At 41.8% G+C, this 16,187-nt stretch overlaps 1 protein-coding gene across 1 annotated transcript in view; it reads left to right on the forward strand.

The window, feature by feature from the left end:
• The window catches only part of atg4b (autophagy related 4B, cysteine peptidase), a 69,655-nt gene that overhangs the window by 44,930 nt on the left and 8,538 nt on the right, over window positions 1–16,187 (forward strand). Inside the window, exons 7-8 of the mRNA XM_060835019.1 lie at window positions 10,549–10,628; window positions 15,658–15,860. Of these exons, the coding sequence (XP_060691002.1) occupies window positions 10,549–10,628; window positions 15,658–15,860 (283 nt within the window). The remainder of the gene's footprint in view (window positions 1–10,548; window positions 10,629–15,657; window positions 15,861–16,187) is intronic.

Raw genomic sequence — 16,187 nt, forward strand, 5'->3', positions numbered from 1 at the left:
GGCTTTGTGAGAGGCAGGTCATGTCTCACAAACCTTATTGATTTATTTGAGGATGTGAAAAAGTACATTGAAGGTACAGCAGTGGATGCTGGTGCAAGGTGTTTGGTAAGATTTCCGTGGTAGGTTCATTCAGAAAGTAAGAAGGCATGGGATGCAGGGAAATCTGGCTGTAAGGATACAGAATTGGCTGGCCCATTGAAGACAGAGGGTGATTAGATTAGATTAGATTAGACTTACAGTGTGGAAACAGGCCCTTCGGCCCAACAAGTCCACACCGACCCGCCGAAGCGCAACCCACCCATACATTTACCCCTTACCTAACACTACGGGCAATTTAGCTTGTCCAATTCACCTGACCCGCACATCTTTGGACTGTGGGAGGAAACCGGAGCACCCGGAGGAAACCCACGCAGACACGGGGAGAATGTGCAAACTCCACACAGTCAGTCGCCTGAGTCGGGAATTGAACCCGGGTCTACAGGCGCTGTGAGGCAGCAGTGCTAACCACTGTGCCACCGTGCCGCCCACGTGATGGTAGATGTAAAGTATTCAGCCTGGCACTCGGTGACCAGTGGGTTCCGCAGGGATCGGTTCTGGGGCTTCTGTTTGTGATTTTTATAAATGACTTGGATGAGAAAGTGGAAGAGTGGTAGAAAGTTAATGGAGTGGTAGATGGTCTGGAGGGCTATTGTAGGTTGCAATGGGACATTGACAGGATGCAGAGCTGGGCTGATAAGTGGCAGATGGAGGTCAATGTGGAAAAGTGTGAAGTGATTCACTTTGGAAAGTCAAATTTGAACACAATACAGGGTTAAAGGCAGAATTTTTGGCAGTGTAGAGGAACAGAGGATCTTGGGGTCTATGTCCGTAGGTACCTCAAAGTTGCCACCCAAGTTGATAGGTTGTAATTCCCAGGATTATCCCTATTCCCTTTCTTGGACAAGGAAATAACATTTGCTACCCTCCAATCATCTGGTACTACTCCAGTGGACAGTGAGGACACAAAGATCATCGCCAAAGGTGCAGCAATCATTTCCCTCACTTCCTGTAGTATCCTAGAGTCTAACCATCTGGCCCAGGGAATTTATCCATCCGTATGTTTTTCAAAGTTTCCAGCACATTCTCCTTCTTAACATCAACCTATTCAAGCATATTAGCAGGGGGATTGAGTTTAAGAGCCGCCAGGTTATGCTGCAGATTTTTAGAGCTTTGGTGAGACCACACTTGGAATATTGTGTTTGGTTCTGGTCACCTCATTATTGACGGAGTGGGACCATTTGGCACAGCTACTTTGGCGCGAGCGTATCGGCGTGGCCAGTTCGGCACAGGCTGTTTTGCCGCAGACCCTTTGAGCCGCAGAGCTGCTTTGGCGCAGCTCATATTGATTTCAGGATTAATGAAAACAGTAAAAGTAAAAGTTGATTCCTTTTCAGGCTTAGTTAAAAACATTAATGAAAGCAATAAAAATAAAAGTAATGTTTATCCTCTTTAGTAAAAATGTTAAAGAGAAAAAAAAAAGAAACTTGTTAACTAATCCTAAAATCAATATGAGCTGCGCCAAAACAGCTCTGCGTCTAAACGGCCTGCGCTGAAACGCTCGCACCAAAGTAACTGCACCGAATGGTCCTACACCCCATTATAGGAAGGCTTAGGGTGTAAGTTTGCTCACTGAGCTGTAGGTTTGATATCCAGATGTTTTATTACCTGGCTAGGTAACATCATCAATGGCGACCTCCAAGTAAAGTGAAGCTGTTGTCTCCTGCTTTCTATTTATATCTTTCTCCTGGATGGGGTACCTGCGGTTTATGGTGATGTCATTTCCTGTTCGTTTTCTGAGGGGTTGATGGATGGCATCTAGATCTGTGTGTTTATTTATGGCATTGTGGTTGGAGTGCCAGGCCTCTAGGAATTCTCTGGCATGTCTTTGCTTAGCCTGTCCCAGGATCGATGTGTTGTCCCAGTCAAAATGGTGGTATTTTTCATCCGTGTGTAGGGCTATGAGGGAGAGAGGGTCTTGTCTTTTTGTGGCTAGCTGGTGTTCGTGTATCCTGGTGGTTAACTTTCTTCCTGTTTGTCCTACGTAGTGTTTGTGGCAGGCCTTGCATGGAATTTTGGAGATGACGTTGGTTTTGTCCATGGGTTGTACTGGGTCTTTTAAGTTTGTTAGTTTTTGTTTGAGAGTGTTGGTGGGTTTGTGTGCTATTAGGATTCCGAGGGATCTTAGTAGTCTGGCTGTCATTTCTGAAACTTCTTTGATGTATGGTAAGGTGGTTAGGGTTTCTGGCTGTGTTTGGTCTGCTTGTCGTCGTTTGTTCTTTAGGAATCTGCGCACTGTATTTTTTGAGTATCCGTTATTCTTGAATACGTTGTACAGGTGGTTCTCCTCTGTTTTCCAAAGTTCGTCTATGCTGCAGTATATGGTGGCTTGTTGAAATAGTGTTCTGGTACAGCTTTGTTTGTGTGTGTTGGGATGGTTGCTGGTGTAGTTAAGTATTTGGTCAGTGTTTGTCGGTTTTCTGTATACGCAGGTTTGTAGTTCTCCGTTGTTCTTTCTTTCGACTGTGACTTCCAGGAATTTGTTGTCGGTTTCTTCCTCCTTGGTGAACTTTATGCCTGAGAGATTGTTGTTGATGATGTTTAAATGTCTCTTCTATCTTGTTTCATTTTAGATTAGATTACTTACAGTGTGGAAACAGGCCCTTCGGCCCAACAAGTCCACACCGACCCGCTGAAGCACAACCCACCCTGACCCGTTTCCCTACATTAACCTGCCCTAACACCACGGGCAATTCACCTACCCTGCACATTTTTGGACTGTGGGAGGAAACCGGAGCACCCGGAGAAAACCCACGCAGACACGGGGAGAATGTGCAAACTCCACACAAACAGTTGCCTGAGGCGGGATGATAAAGGTGTAATCTAAGTAGCGGACCCAGATTTTTGGTTTGATAGTTGGTAGGGCTGTTTGTTCTAGTCTTTGCATTACTGCTATGAATCCTGATAGCGGAGATCCCATGGGTGTGCCGTTGGTTTGTTTGTAGACTATGTTGTTGAAAGTGAAGTGGGTGGTGAGGCACAGATCCACTAGCCTAATGTTGTTTTCATTGGTAATGTGATTGATGGTGGTTGGTGTGTGTGTGATGGTCTGTTCTAAAAGTGTGGCGAGTATTTCCTTTGCTAGGTCGATGTTGATGGAGGTGAACAGTGCTGTTACGTCGAATGAGATCATTGCTTCATCTTCCTCTATTTTGGTGTTTTTGAGGATTTTTAGGAATTCCTGGGTGGAGTGGATGGAGTGCTGTGACTCTTCTACTAGGTATTTCAGTCTTGCGTGTAGTTCTTTGGCCAGTCTGTAAGTTGGTGTTCCGGGTAGTGAGACTATGGGTCTGCGAGGGCTCCTGGTTTATGATTAGATTAGATTACTTATAGTGTGGAAACAGGCCCTTCGGCCCAACAAGTCCACACCGACCCGCCGAAGCGGCAACCCACCCATACCCCTACATATACCCCTTACCTAACACTACGGGCAATTTAGCATGGCCAACTAACCTGACCCGCACATCTTTGGACTGTGGGAGGAAACTGGAGCACCCGGAGGAAACCCACGCAGACACGGGGAGAATGTGCAAACTCCACACAGACAGTCGCCTGAGGTGGGAATTGAAACCAGGTCCCTGGAGCTGTGAGGCAGCAGTGCTAACCATTGTGCCACCGTGCCGCCCTGGATTTTTGGTAGTCTGTAGAATCATGGGGTGTTGGTCCCGTCGGGTTGCATTTTTTGGAATTCCGTCTTGTTTAATTGTCCGGAATTGTGTAATTTTCTTAGGAGATATGTAATTTTGTTTCCTAGTTGTGGGGGGTCGGGTCTAGCGCCACCTGTTGGTCGGTGTTGGTGTCTGCAAGTAGTGCATTGCTTTTCTCTATGTAGTCCCTTCTGTTCAGGATGACTGTGAGCTGACCTTTGTTTGCAGGTAATATAACAATGTTTTTGACTTTTTTGAGGTTTTCTAGGGCTTTCTTTTCTTGTGTGTTCAGTTTGTTTCCTTCCCTCTTTTGGCTCAGAGTAGGTGCAACTGTCTGTCTGATCGTTTGTTGTGTTTCTTCCTTGAGTTTGTTGAACTTCAATGTGGTTTAAAATGCCGCTAGGAAATCCTTCTTGTCAGCGTCTCGGTAATTGAAATTTAATCCTTTTACTAGTACTGCTTTTTCTGTGTCTGATAGGGTCCGGTCTGATAAGTTCTTTAGGACCTGATAGGAAGGCCGTGGAAGCTTTGGAGAGGGTACAGAAGAGATTTACTAGGATGTTTCCTAGACTGGAGGGCATGCCTTACGAAGAAAGGTTGATGGAGCTAGGACTTTTCTCACAGGAGCAAAGAAGGATGAGAGGTGATTTGATAGAGGTATACAAGATGTTGAGTAGCACAGATAGAATGGATAGGCAGAGATTTTATCCCAGGCCAGAAATGGTTATCATGAAGAGGGCATAATTTTAAGGTGATGGGAGGAAGGTTTAGGGGAGATGTCAGAGGTAGGTTCTTTATGCAAAGAGTGGTGGGTGCATGGAATGCACTGCCAGTAGTGGTAGTAGAGTCAGATACATTAGGGACATTTAAGCGACTCGGAGAGGGAAATGGAAGATAGTAAAATGAGGGTTTGTAGGTTAGTTTGATCTTAGAGTAGGATAAAAGGCCAGTACAACATCGACGGCCAAAGGGCCTGTACTGTGCTGTACTATTTTATGTTTGAGCCCCCATACTGAACTGTATTGAAGAGTATAGGAAATAAGTGGGTAAGTGATATGAGAATAAAGTATTTAGGTAGAAATAGTACAGGATCAGTCAACTGAAATGGCAGGAGTTTGTGCTTTAATTTCTGATTTCATGTTTTTTATTAATCTTGTTTGGATGATGTCTGAGTCATAAACTCCTCATGCTCAACCTCCTTTCTTACCCTCAGTGATCAATTACGTAGGGAATTTCCATAATTTGGGGTCGAAAATGCTTAAACATTTCTGATTTAAAGCATGTAATTTGTTGCTCCCCTTTCATGTTTTCTTTGCCACTAAAGGGAACCTTGTTGTGAACTTTATTCCATTTCTGCTACACTTTCATAGTCATAGAGATGTACAGCATGGAAACAGACTCCTCAGTCCAACCTGTCCATGCTGACCAGATAGCCCAACCTAATCTAATCCCACTTGCCAGCTCTTGGCCCGTATCCCGCCAAACCCTTCCTATTCATGAACCCATCCAGATACCTTTTAAATGTTGCAATTGTACCAGCCTCCACCACTTCACCTGGCAGCACATTCCATACATGTACCACCCTCTGCATGAAAAAGTTGCCCCTTGGATCTCTTTTATATTTCAAACCTATGCCCTCTAGTTTTGGACTCCCCTTTCCTAGAGAAAAGACCTTGTCTATTTATCCTACCCATGCCCCTCATGATTTTATAAACCTCTAAAAGGTCACCCTTTAGCCTCTGATGTTTCATGGAAAACAGCCCCATCCTATTCAAACTCTCCCTATAGCTCAAATCCTCCAACCCTGCCAACATCCTTGTAAATCTTTTCTGAACCCTTTCAAGTTTCACAACATCCTTCCGATTGGAAGGAGACTAGAATTGGACGCAATATTTCAAAAGTGGCTTAACCAATGTCCCATACAGCTGTAACATGACCTCCCAACTCCTGTACTCAATTGTGGGTGGCACAGTGGTTAGCACTGCTGCCTCACGGCGCCAGAGACCCGGGTTCAATTCCCGCCTCAGGCGACTGACTGTATGGAGTTTGCACATTCTCCCCGTGTCTGCATGGGTTTCCTCCGGGTGCTCCGGTTTCCTCCCACAATCCAAAAATGTGCGGGTCAGGTGAATTGGCCATGCTAAATTGCCCTCTGTGTTGGGTAATGGGTAAATGTAGGGTTATGGATAGGTTGCGCTTCGGCAGGTCGGTGTGGACTTGTTGGGCCGAATCTAATCTACTCTGAACAATAAAGGAAAGCATACCAAATGCTGTTTTCACTATCCTATTTACCTGCAACTCCACTTTCAAGGAGCTATGAACCTGCACTCCAAGGTCTTTGTTCAGCAACACTCCCTAGGATCTTACCATTAAATCTTTGCCAAAATGCAGCACCTTACATTTATCTAAACTCCATCTGCCACTCCTTAGTCTATTGGCCCATTTGATCAAGATCTTGTTGTAATCTGAGGTAACCTTCTTTGCTGTCCACTACACCCCCAGTTTTGGTGTTATCTGCGAACTTACTAACTGTGTATCTCTTATGCTCATATCCAATCATTTATATAAATGACAAATAGTCGTGGACTCAGCATCAATCCTTGTAGCACTCCACTGGTCACATGCCTTCAGTCTGAAAAACAACCCTCCACAACCACCATCTATCTTCTACCTTCGAGCCAGTTCTATATCCAAATGGCTAGTTCTCCCTGTATTCCATAAGATCTAACCTTGCTAACTAGCCTCCCATTCTGCCATCATCAATCCTCTTTGTTACTTCTTCAAAAAACTCAATCAGGTTCGTGAGACATGATTTCCCACACACAGCCATGTTGACTGTACCTAATAAATCCTTGTCTTTCCAAATACATGTACATCTTGTCCCTCAGGATTCCCTCCAACAACTTGCCCACCACCGATATCAGGCTCACCGGTCTATAGGTCACTGGCTTGTCCTGACCACCTTTCTTAAACAGTGGCACCATGTTAGCCAATCTCCACTCTTCCGAAACCTCACCTGTAAGTATCAGTGATACAAATATGTCAGCGAGTGGCCCAGCAATCACTTCCCTAGCTTCTCACAGAGTTCTAGGGTACACCTGATCACGTCCTGGGGATTTATCCACCTTTATGCATTGGACAAACAGGCAGAAAACTAGCCACTAGGATACATGAACGCCAACTAGCCACAAAAAGACGTGACCCTCTCTCATTAGTATCCTTACATACGTATAAGGAAGGATACCACTTCGACTGCAACAGTTAAGAGGCATCTGGATGGGTATATGAAGAGGAAGGGTTTGGAGGGATATGGGCCGGTTGCTGGCAGATGGGACTAGATTGGGTTGGGATATCTGGTCGGCATTGAAGGGTTGGACCGAAGGGTCTGTTTCCATGCTGTATATCTCTGACTGGGACAACACATCCATCCTTGGACAAACCAAACAAAGACACGCACGAGAATTCCTAGAGCATGGAATTCCAACTGGAACTCTATCAACAAACGCATCGAGTTAGACCCCATCTACCACCCCTGAGAAAAGGAGCAGGAAGTGACTTCACCACAGGAAATGACATCAACAACCCAAAGAAACCCAAATAGAAAGTAAGAATTTTCAGCAGTGCTTCGCCTGAGGCCCACTGAAGATGTTACCTAGTAGGGTAATGAAACATCTGGAAATGAACCTTCAAGCTCAGCGAGCAAACCTACATCCAAAACCTTAATGCGTTTCATGACATGCAACACAACCACTTCTAATATGGACATTTTTCAAGATGTTCCCTACTCCACTTCCAATTATCTGACTTTTGTGCTCTTCTCTTCCGCCTATTTAAATTAGATCTCACTATTTCCTGAGTCAGTCCCCCAGTGCGTCTTACTGATTGACTTTTTACTTGTATCAAGTACTGTGACAGCAGGGCACAGCACTGCCGCTAGATTGGTGGCGAGGGTTATATGTCTCAGCAGGATGAGGTGGGCAGGGCTGGGTCTGAGCAGACATGTTGCTGGGGACTGCACAATGGTAAGAAATTGGCCTCTGCTACAAAGGGCACAGGGACCTGCCTTGAAATCAGATTTACACTTTGGGCACTTCTCACCAGTTGTGTTGAGGCAAGACCGAATTGGTGATGTTGGACAATTTCTCGATACATTGATATTTATTTTATAAATTGAAGTTTCTAATGCTTGTATGTTTTGAGTTGTATTTTCAATATGCATAGTCGGCTGACAGGAATCAAAATGGGATCTGAAATGCTTTACAAGAAGTACTTGGAAGACTTGTCTGTTCCTTGTACCTCAAATATTTACTGACTTCCAAATCTTGCTTTGTTTTTCAAATTCTCGGTTCATGATTTCCCTCTTCACTTGCACTCTGTTCAGTTGTATACTGCACAGAATCATGTTGTCGTCCATTTATGGTTCAAAGAGTTCTCCTAATGAAGTGCAAGCGTGGCAATGAAAACAACAGTAGTTCCAGAATGTGATGCCAGTGATGTGAAGAATCGAAGTGTGTGGTAGATTGCTTTCTATGATAATGTAGAAGATCTTTTCTGTAATTACTCATAGCAAATCAAGGTTGTGTTGTTCCAAAAGAATGGATGGTGCTTGGATTTGGAAGTGCAGTCTTGCAATTTGAAAGAAATTTCCAAGACATTTTCTCAGGGGCAACATGTATTCTTGCTGATTTCTGGAATATAAATATTGTTCTCTTTATTCATTGCAATTGGAGAAGTCTTTATGCTAAAAGTTCAGTTACAGTGAAAACACTATAAAGCACAGTTCCTACAGTTTCTATCACTTCTGTCTCAATATCTGAAGCATTTTTGTTGTAACTTATTCAAAATAATTAGAGAAAAAGCTGGTGTCGAGCATGCTGCTGTTGCTAGGGAAGGAGATGTTGTCAGTAGCACTGACACATGCTGGGGGATTTTTTGTTTCATGCTGTGGCATATTACAAATTACATCCTGGCTATTGCTCAGCTATAGGGTTAACACAATGGGAACTTTGTCTACTCCATCTGTATACTTTGCAATCTCAAAGAATCATGGGATATTTTTGAATAGTGTATGCTATCATATTTGTCAAACAACATATTCTCTGAATTATCACATGCAGTGTGTGCAAAATAAGAGAAAGTATTTATGCAGTGCTTTTCACAACCATAATACCTCAACTAATGAAGTTCTATGGTCCTGTTGTAATGTAAAAATTTACAGAAGCGCAACTTATTCATAGCAAGCTCCCACAACCTGTAGTGTGCTAAGTATCAAATAATCTGACTTTTTAAAATGTTGATTAGAGAGTAGTATTGTCTCGGAACCCTTCAAAATAGGTAGTGCCCTGATATATTGCACCTTCTTAACATGGTTTCCCTTCAGTAGCTCATCTGAGAAATGGCATCCATAATACTGTGAACCATCTACAAGATGAAACTGTTTACCAGCATATTTGAGCTTGTGTGCTGTTACCAAGTGTCAGCTGGACCATATTACTTAATAGACATGACAAAAAAAATCCAAAAAGTCATCTCCACAAAGATTCAAAGATAGCAATATATATCAATATGGATTGCAGCAATGCATATCACGACATCGCAGACTGAGTCCCAGGCTCAAATCAAATTACCATCTATCCAGATGTTTCATCCCCTGCCATTACCCAATGAGTGTCCAGTGAGTACTTTGAACAGCAGAAATTTGATGAAGTATGAAGAAAAGAATTGCCTTGGGGATGGCTGAAAGTTGCACCTTGTTGGAAGAGGGAGGGTGAAGGATGTAATTATTAAATACGACCAGTACGTGAAAAAGGTGTTGATACTGCCTGCTGTTTCCTCGGAAAGAAGAGGAATGTGTAATGGCTTTCTCACTACAGGTGGGTAAGGGTGTGAAGATTGAACATTGTTGTTGAGTACTGACTGAGGATGAAACAGCTGAACAATTGAGAAAATTTTATATTGATGGTTTATTTTGGAGTTAGTCCAAGCACTATTGATAAATATATTTCTGTACGTCTGTGATGGCCAGGCAGTGTTCATTGAATTTAATGGAAGCCTGTGACTTAAGTCTAGCATGTGGTCTTATGATATGGTTTTCTACAGCACAAACCTTTTCATTCATTTGTAGGATGTGGGTGGTGCTGACTGGGCTAGGCCTATCCCTAGTTACCCTGGAGGAGGTGGTGGTGAGCTGCATTTTTGAACCAATACAGGTTGAGTTTGTGGCTTTTGTATATAAAGTTTTAGAGGTGTTTGCATTGGGATGTAAAAACAGGCTCATTTCAGTTTTTCAGTAATTTCTGCAGGTTATTTAAGTATAAAATTAACAACTTGAGAATTTGGTATATTTAGATGTCTGCACAATAGTTAATATTGCAGTAAACTGCCAGAACATTGTAAATGCTGTGATGATTAACAGTTCTGGATGTACTTATTTCACTGAGCTGGAACTGATTAACAGTTTGAACAAAAAAGCATTGGTTATCTGATTAAAAATGCATAAGAGTAAATAGACTAATGATCTCAAAAAGATGGTAAAACATAAAGGAAGATTCGATCTTATAAAAATGTTTGAATGTCTGCACATTATTTCCGATGACACATGTATATGATTCACTAGATATTGTGAATATTTCTTGATTTGGCTCATTATTTGAACGTTTCCAAACCTGACAATTACATTTGGACCATCATATTACCAGGAGTTGAATATGGAATCTGCTCTGCATTGTTTAGTATGTAGCAGGTTGCATGTTTGCTTTCTTTATCATAGCTCATGGTGTATGACAATAGTCATCTTTTCTTTTAGGAAACTCACATTCTTTGACAACTGGAGCTCGTTAGCAGTTCATGTGGCGATGGATAACACAGTAATAATTGATGACATCAGTAAGTATTAGCAAGCAATGAATCTATAAAGTTCTGTGCTCGTGATATCTCCCAGAGGTTCTATCCAGCTATAAATGTTATTCCTCCTGTTGATTGCCTTTACCTTCAGTTGGGAGAATGTAGACCCCCGTTCCTGTGTAGAAATCTTTTGATTTGGATGTTAATCTGGGGATTTGCTGGTAACTGTGAATTGGATAATCCTGTGATTTTATTCTAGGGAAATCGATGCATTCTCTGATTCAGCTTTTTGAAATTGACATGAGCATAAGTTGATTGCTTAGTTCATTCTGTGTTCTTGGTGGAATCCTGCTGCCTGTCCACATTTGCTACCTCAGCTAACAAAAGTCTCCAGGGTAGTCATTGCTTAAGAAGCATTAATGAGAAATCTGAAATAGTGATCTTTAAGTTTTCAACTAGTGTTGTCAGAAACAGGAACGATCACCCAGGCCCAATCTTTGCTTTAATCTGTATAATATATTGACAACTATGTGCCTGTTTGCATGTACTGTCCTCAGAATTTTACTTTCTATCACTAGCTTTCTCATCAAGTTTTATGTTCATATTCTGATAGAAACCTATATATTGTCACGCTGACATTCTGTCCTTCTGCCACGGTAGTACAGTAGCACTTTATCTTCCCTTTTCCTAACTCCTTAGCGTGTACTAAAGGTGACTTCTGTGCTGCAACTAGCCCTGCTTCTCTGTTAGCTAAATTATTGAATAAAATGAACAGAGTAAGGACTTTAAATTACATCTGTATGCGCTGATCCAATTACTCCCAATCCTCTGACCTGATTTCACTTGCACATCATACAAGTTCTTTCAGTCTCTCTGCAGTGCTACAGAAAATTGATTATTGTTTTATTACTGTAATTAATAAACAATTCATTTCCAACCACTTGCGATCATAATTGATTACAGCTGCCGGTGGGTTTGTGGCAATTGCAGTTTGTTGCTGTTGCAGTGTGCATGTATAAAAGATGTCGACATTCTTTAGTCAGGAAGTACAAGTTTATATGATATCATCGTGAACCAGGAACAGTAACACATCCTGATATTCAGTAATGACCATGATGTATGGTTTTCTTTTCCTTTTCTTTCCATTTTTTTTTCAAAAAACTGAAAAACTTCTAAAGACCATCTCTTTCCATTTTTAATGCAGAAACTTGCACATTGAGTGTAATTCAATTAATGAAAAGAGTCCTGGGGAGCCCTGATTTTTATTTAAATGACTTTCTCCTGAGCTTAGAGTGCCTGAGGCTAATTATCTCAATTACAATTTAAGCTACAAGCAAGGAAGCAATTGCATTTCGTCTCAAAATGCTCTACAGTCCGTTAAGTCTTTCTTAGGTGGAATCATTGTTGAGAGTGGCCAATTTCCACAATCCAGTTCCATGCCAAACCTCTCCAACAACATTGAGATAAATGAGTGGATAACTGCTTCATTGATGTTAAATGCTGAACAAATTACAGCCACCAGAATATTTCTCCTGTTTCTCTTCAAATACTGTAGGAGAATGCTTTCCATCCACCTGAGAAGACAGGGCCTTGATTTAGCATCTCATCTGAAAGATATCTTCGCCCTCCATCAACACTGTACTGGGGAGTCAATAATGGTTCCATACTGCAGCCTTTACAATGAACATGATCTCTCTACATTCTCTATCCAAGGGAAAACCACTACTGAGCCAAAGCTAACAGCTTTTACATAATCTGATTGTTTCCTCATCTCCTCTCAATAGTTGGACAAGCCTCCCTATTAAACAACTTGTAATATTGACAAACTTTGGGGAAAGTACAATGGTATCTCTGGGTAAGGAGCTTCAATGAATCAGGAAAAATTGCAGTCTCCAGGTGACATTAAGTTTGATGTTTAATAGACCATGGATTGCCCTTGGGCCAAGATCATCTTATCCATTTTCATAAATATATCTGCCACCTGTTTTATCAAATTCCATGCTGAGCTTATGTTTTTTTCTTGTTAAATCTCAAAAAACAATCGCATGGAAAGTTTGATTCCTAATAATGTCAACATTCACTGACATATTTACCAGTGGGCCATTATCGTATGTGAATTTTGACGACAATGATGATGGGCTTTTTCTGCCATTTGGCCATCTCGATTTCACCTGTTAGGCAAACAGGATGGAGAGACTGGAGGTAGCCAGGTGTCCCAAATCACTACCCACTTTTTTAAAACAATGTTCTTCCTCACCTCACTTCTGCAATTCTTAAACCTGTCTCTGCTAGTCCTCGTACGATCAATTAATGTGAACAGCTCTTTTCCACTTTGCAAACTTGTCATATTCTTGTATATCTGTCAATCCCCCCCAACCTCCTTTTGTTTAAAACACCAGTTTCTCTAATAAAGGTGAAATGCTGGAATATCTGAAACAGACATAGAGAATGCTGGAGAAACTTGGGTTTGCGGCATCTGTGGGGAAAGAGTTAATGTTTTGGGTCCAATGTGACACTTCTTCAGAATCTGCTGAGTTTCTGCAGCATTTTCTGTGTTTATACCCTTTTCTCTAATCGGATTTTTCAGCTAGAATTATACATCTCTGAAACAAAAGTGGTAATTCCCCTCTGCACCCTTTCAAGAATGTTCACACCTTTTCTAAAGTGAGTTGACTGGAGCTGGATACTATACCAACTCTGATTGTGGCCTAACCAGAGTTTTATAAAGATTCAGAGTAGCCTCCCTGCTTTTGTGCTCAGTACCTGTATATGCGAAGCCCAAGTTCTCGTTTGCTTTGTTAATTACTCTCCATACATGCTGCCAGCTTTAAAAATCAATCCCTGTGAACCCTTCGGTATTGGAATGTTGTGCATAAAAGAAGGAAAGCCATAACTGAATGTTGACAACATAGTGGAATTAAGAAGTTAGGAACATTTAGTCCTCTGAGCCCATTCTGTCATTCAGTGAGATTATGCCTGATCTGCTATCTGACTCTGAGTATGCCTATCTTTTTCCAAATTAATAAAACTTCTAACAAAAATAGTCAATCTCAGATTTAAAATTAACATTTAGTTGGCATCAGCTGCTGTTTTCAGAAGAGAGATCCAAAAATGTGCCCTCGTTTATGTGTGTGTTTATATGTTTCTCAGTTTCATGCAAGAAAGGACTGGCTTGCATTTTTAAGCAATAGCTGCAGTCCTGGACTCCCCAGCAATTATCCTATTTCCCTTAATATCTTGAAAACACTAACATATCACCCTTTAACCTTCTAAACATCCAGGAATAAGTTTGTGTTGTTTTGGAATCCAGGTTTCATTTTGGCAAATCTCTGCTGCACTCCCTCCAGTGTCAGTAGATCCTTCCTAAAGATATGGCTAGAATTGGTCTTGCTATTCCAAGGTGGTCATATCAGGGTTTTTGTGTAGCTGAAACATGATTTCTTTACCCTTGTATTCTATTTCTGTCGCTAAGGGCTTGGTTAGCTTAATTGGCTGGATGGCCGATTTGCGATACATAGATCATAAATTTGCAGATGACAATAAGGTAGGCAGAGTTGTGGATAGTGCGGAAGGATGTTGTGGGTTACAGAGGGACATAGATAAGATGCAGAGCTGGGCTGCAAGTGGCAAATGGAGTTTAATGTAGAAAAGTGTGAGGTAGTTCACTTCGGAAGAAATAACAACAGGAATGCAGAGTACTGGGCTAATGGTAAAATTCTTGGCAGTGTAGATGAACAGAGAGACCTTTGTGTCCTGGTGTATATATCCCAGAAAGTTGCCACCCAAGTTGATAGGGTTGTTAAGAAGGCATATGATGTGTTGGCATTTATTGGTAGGGAGATTGAATTTTGGAGCCATGAGGTCATGTTTCAGCTGTACAAGACACTGGTAAGGCTGCACCTGGAGTATTGCAAGCAGTTCTAGTCACCGCATTATAGGAAGGATGTGGAAGCCTTGGAAAGTGTTCAGAGGAGATTTATGAGGACGTTGCCTGGTTTGGAAGCTGAGGGAACTGAGGCTGTTTTCTTTGGAAAGAAGGCGGTTGAGAGAGAACTTAATCGAGGTGTATAAGATAATCAAAAGGTTAGATAGGGTGAACAGTGAGAACCTTTTTCCTTGGATGGTGAAGGCTGACACGAAGGGACATAACTTTAAATTGAGGGGTGATAGATTTAGGACAGATATTAGGGATAGTTTCTTCACTCAGTAGTAAGGGCATGCAATGGCCTGCCTGCAACAGTGGTAGACTTGCCGACGTTCAGGGCATTTAAATGGGTATTGGACATACATATGGATAATAATGGAACAGTATATGTTAGATGGGCATCAGATTATTTTCACAGGTTGGTGCAACATTGAGGGCCTAAGGGCCTGCACTGCACTGTAACATTCTATGTTAGAATGATCCAATTCCCATTCTAACTGAGGTCACCATAAAAGTCTCATCTTCTGCACCTCACCCCTTGCCTGACATATGGTGACCATCAGGGTGAACTCAGTTGTCTCATTAGCATTTTTGTTTGTTTTCTTTACTTTTCATGATATTTTAATTGTGTGTACCTGGAGCCTTTAGACTCCACTGTTTCTAACTTTTCTCAATTTAGAAAGCATTAGGTCTATCATTGTTCAGTCCAAACTACATTACCTCCCATTTGCCTATATTGAAATCCATTTGGCACGATTTTGCCCATTTACTTAACCTGTCAATGCCTCTCTAACAAGGGTCTGTTTCTGTTCTGTATGATTCTATCCACAAATTTAGATTTGGGACTTCCCATTCCACTCTGAGTTTAAGTCCATGTGATGAACAGTTGTAGTCCCAACACAAATCTTTGTGGAATGTGAGAGTCACATAATGCTGATTAGTGCCTGCCCATTACCCTTACTCTCTACTTCCATCAATCAATTTCCAATGCAGGTCAATAATATGCCTTTGATTTCCTTATCTTGAGAATACAGTCTCTTTTGGGGAACTTTTATCAAATGCCTTCTGGTGTTGATGCTGTGTGTAGGGCTGGATGAGACTGGGTAGAACAGGCTATCATTATTTTTGCCTCTTGTTTTGTAACAGAAATGTTGTGCAAGTCTGAGAGTCCATGTGCGGGGGCAGCAGCAGCAGCATTCCCTCCATCTGTTGGTCAAAGGCCATTCAATGGGTATCCATCAGGTGCAAATTGCTCAGAAGACACATTAGCGTGGAAACCACTAGTGTTACTAATACCTCTAAGATTGGGACTCAGCGAGATCAATGAAGCATACATCAAAACATTGAAGGTACAGTTTTCTCCCCTGGCGAAAGGCAGTGTACTTATGCTGAGAATGAAAAGCAAAAGAATTGTGAATACCGGGAAACTAGATTTAACTTTCCAGCATACAGACAAACTGTTCTAACCAATAAGTCTATGTAGGTGTTGGTGTTCTGCATGAACCCCACTGTGACAATTGTAAACCAACCCTCCTCATCTTCCAAAAGTTGTCTGTGGGACTTTGATCCAATTAACCAGTATCTCTCTCCATCGCTTAGCTGGATTAAACTGCATCTAACTGGTTCTATTCCTGTCTATTTAATCGTAACTGGACTGTCACCTGCAATGGCTTCTC

The sequence above is a fragment of the Hemiscyllium ocellatum genome, chromosome 13 (genome assembly GCF_020745735.1).
Source record: "Hemiscyllium ocellatum isolate sHemOce1 chromosome 13, sHemOce1.pat.X.cur, whole genome shotgun sequence".
Taxonomy (NCBI): Eukaryota; Metazoa; Chordata; class Chondrichthyes; order Orectolobiformes; family Hemiscylliidae; genus Hemiscyllium; species Hemiscyllium ocellatum.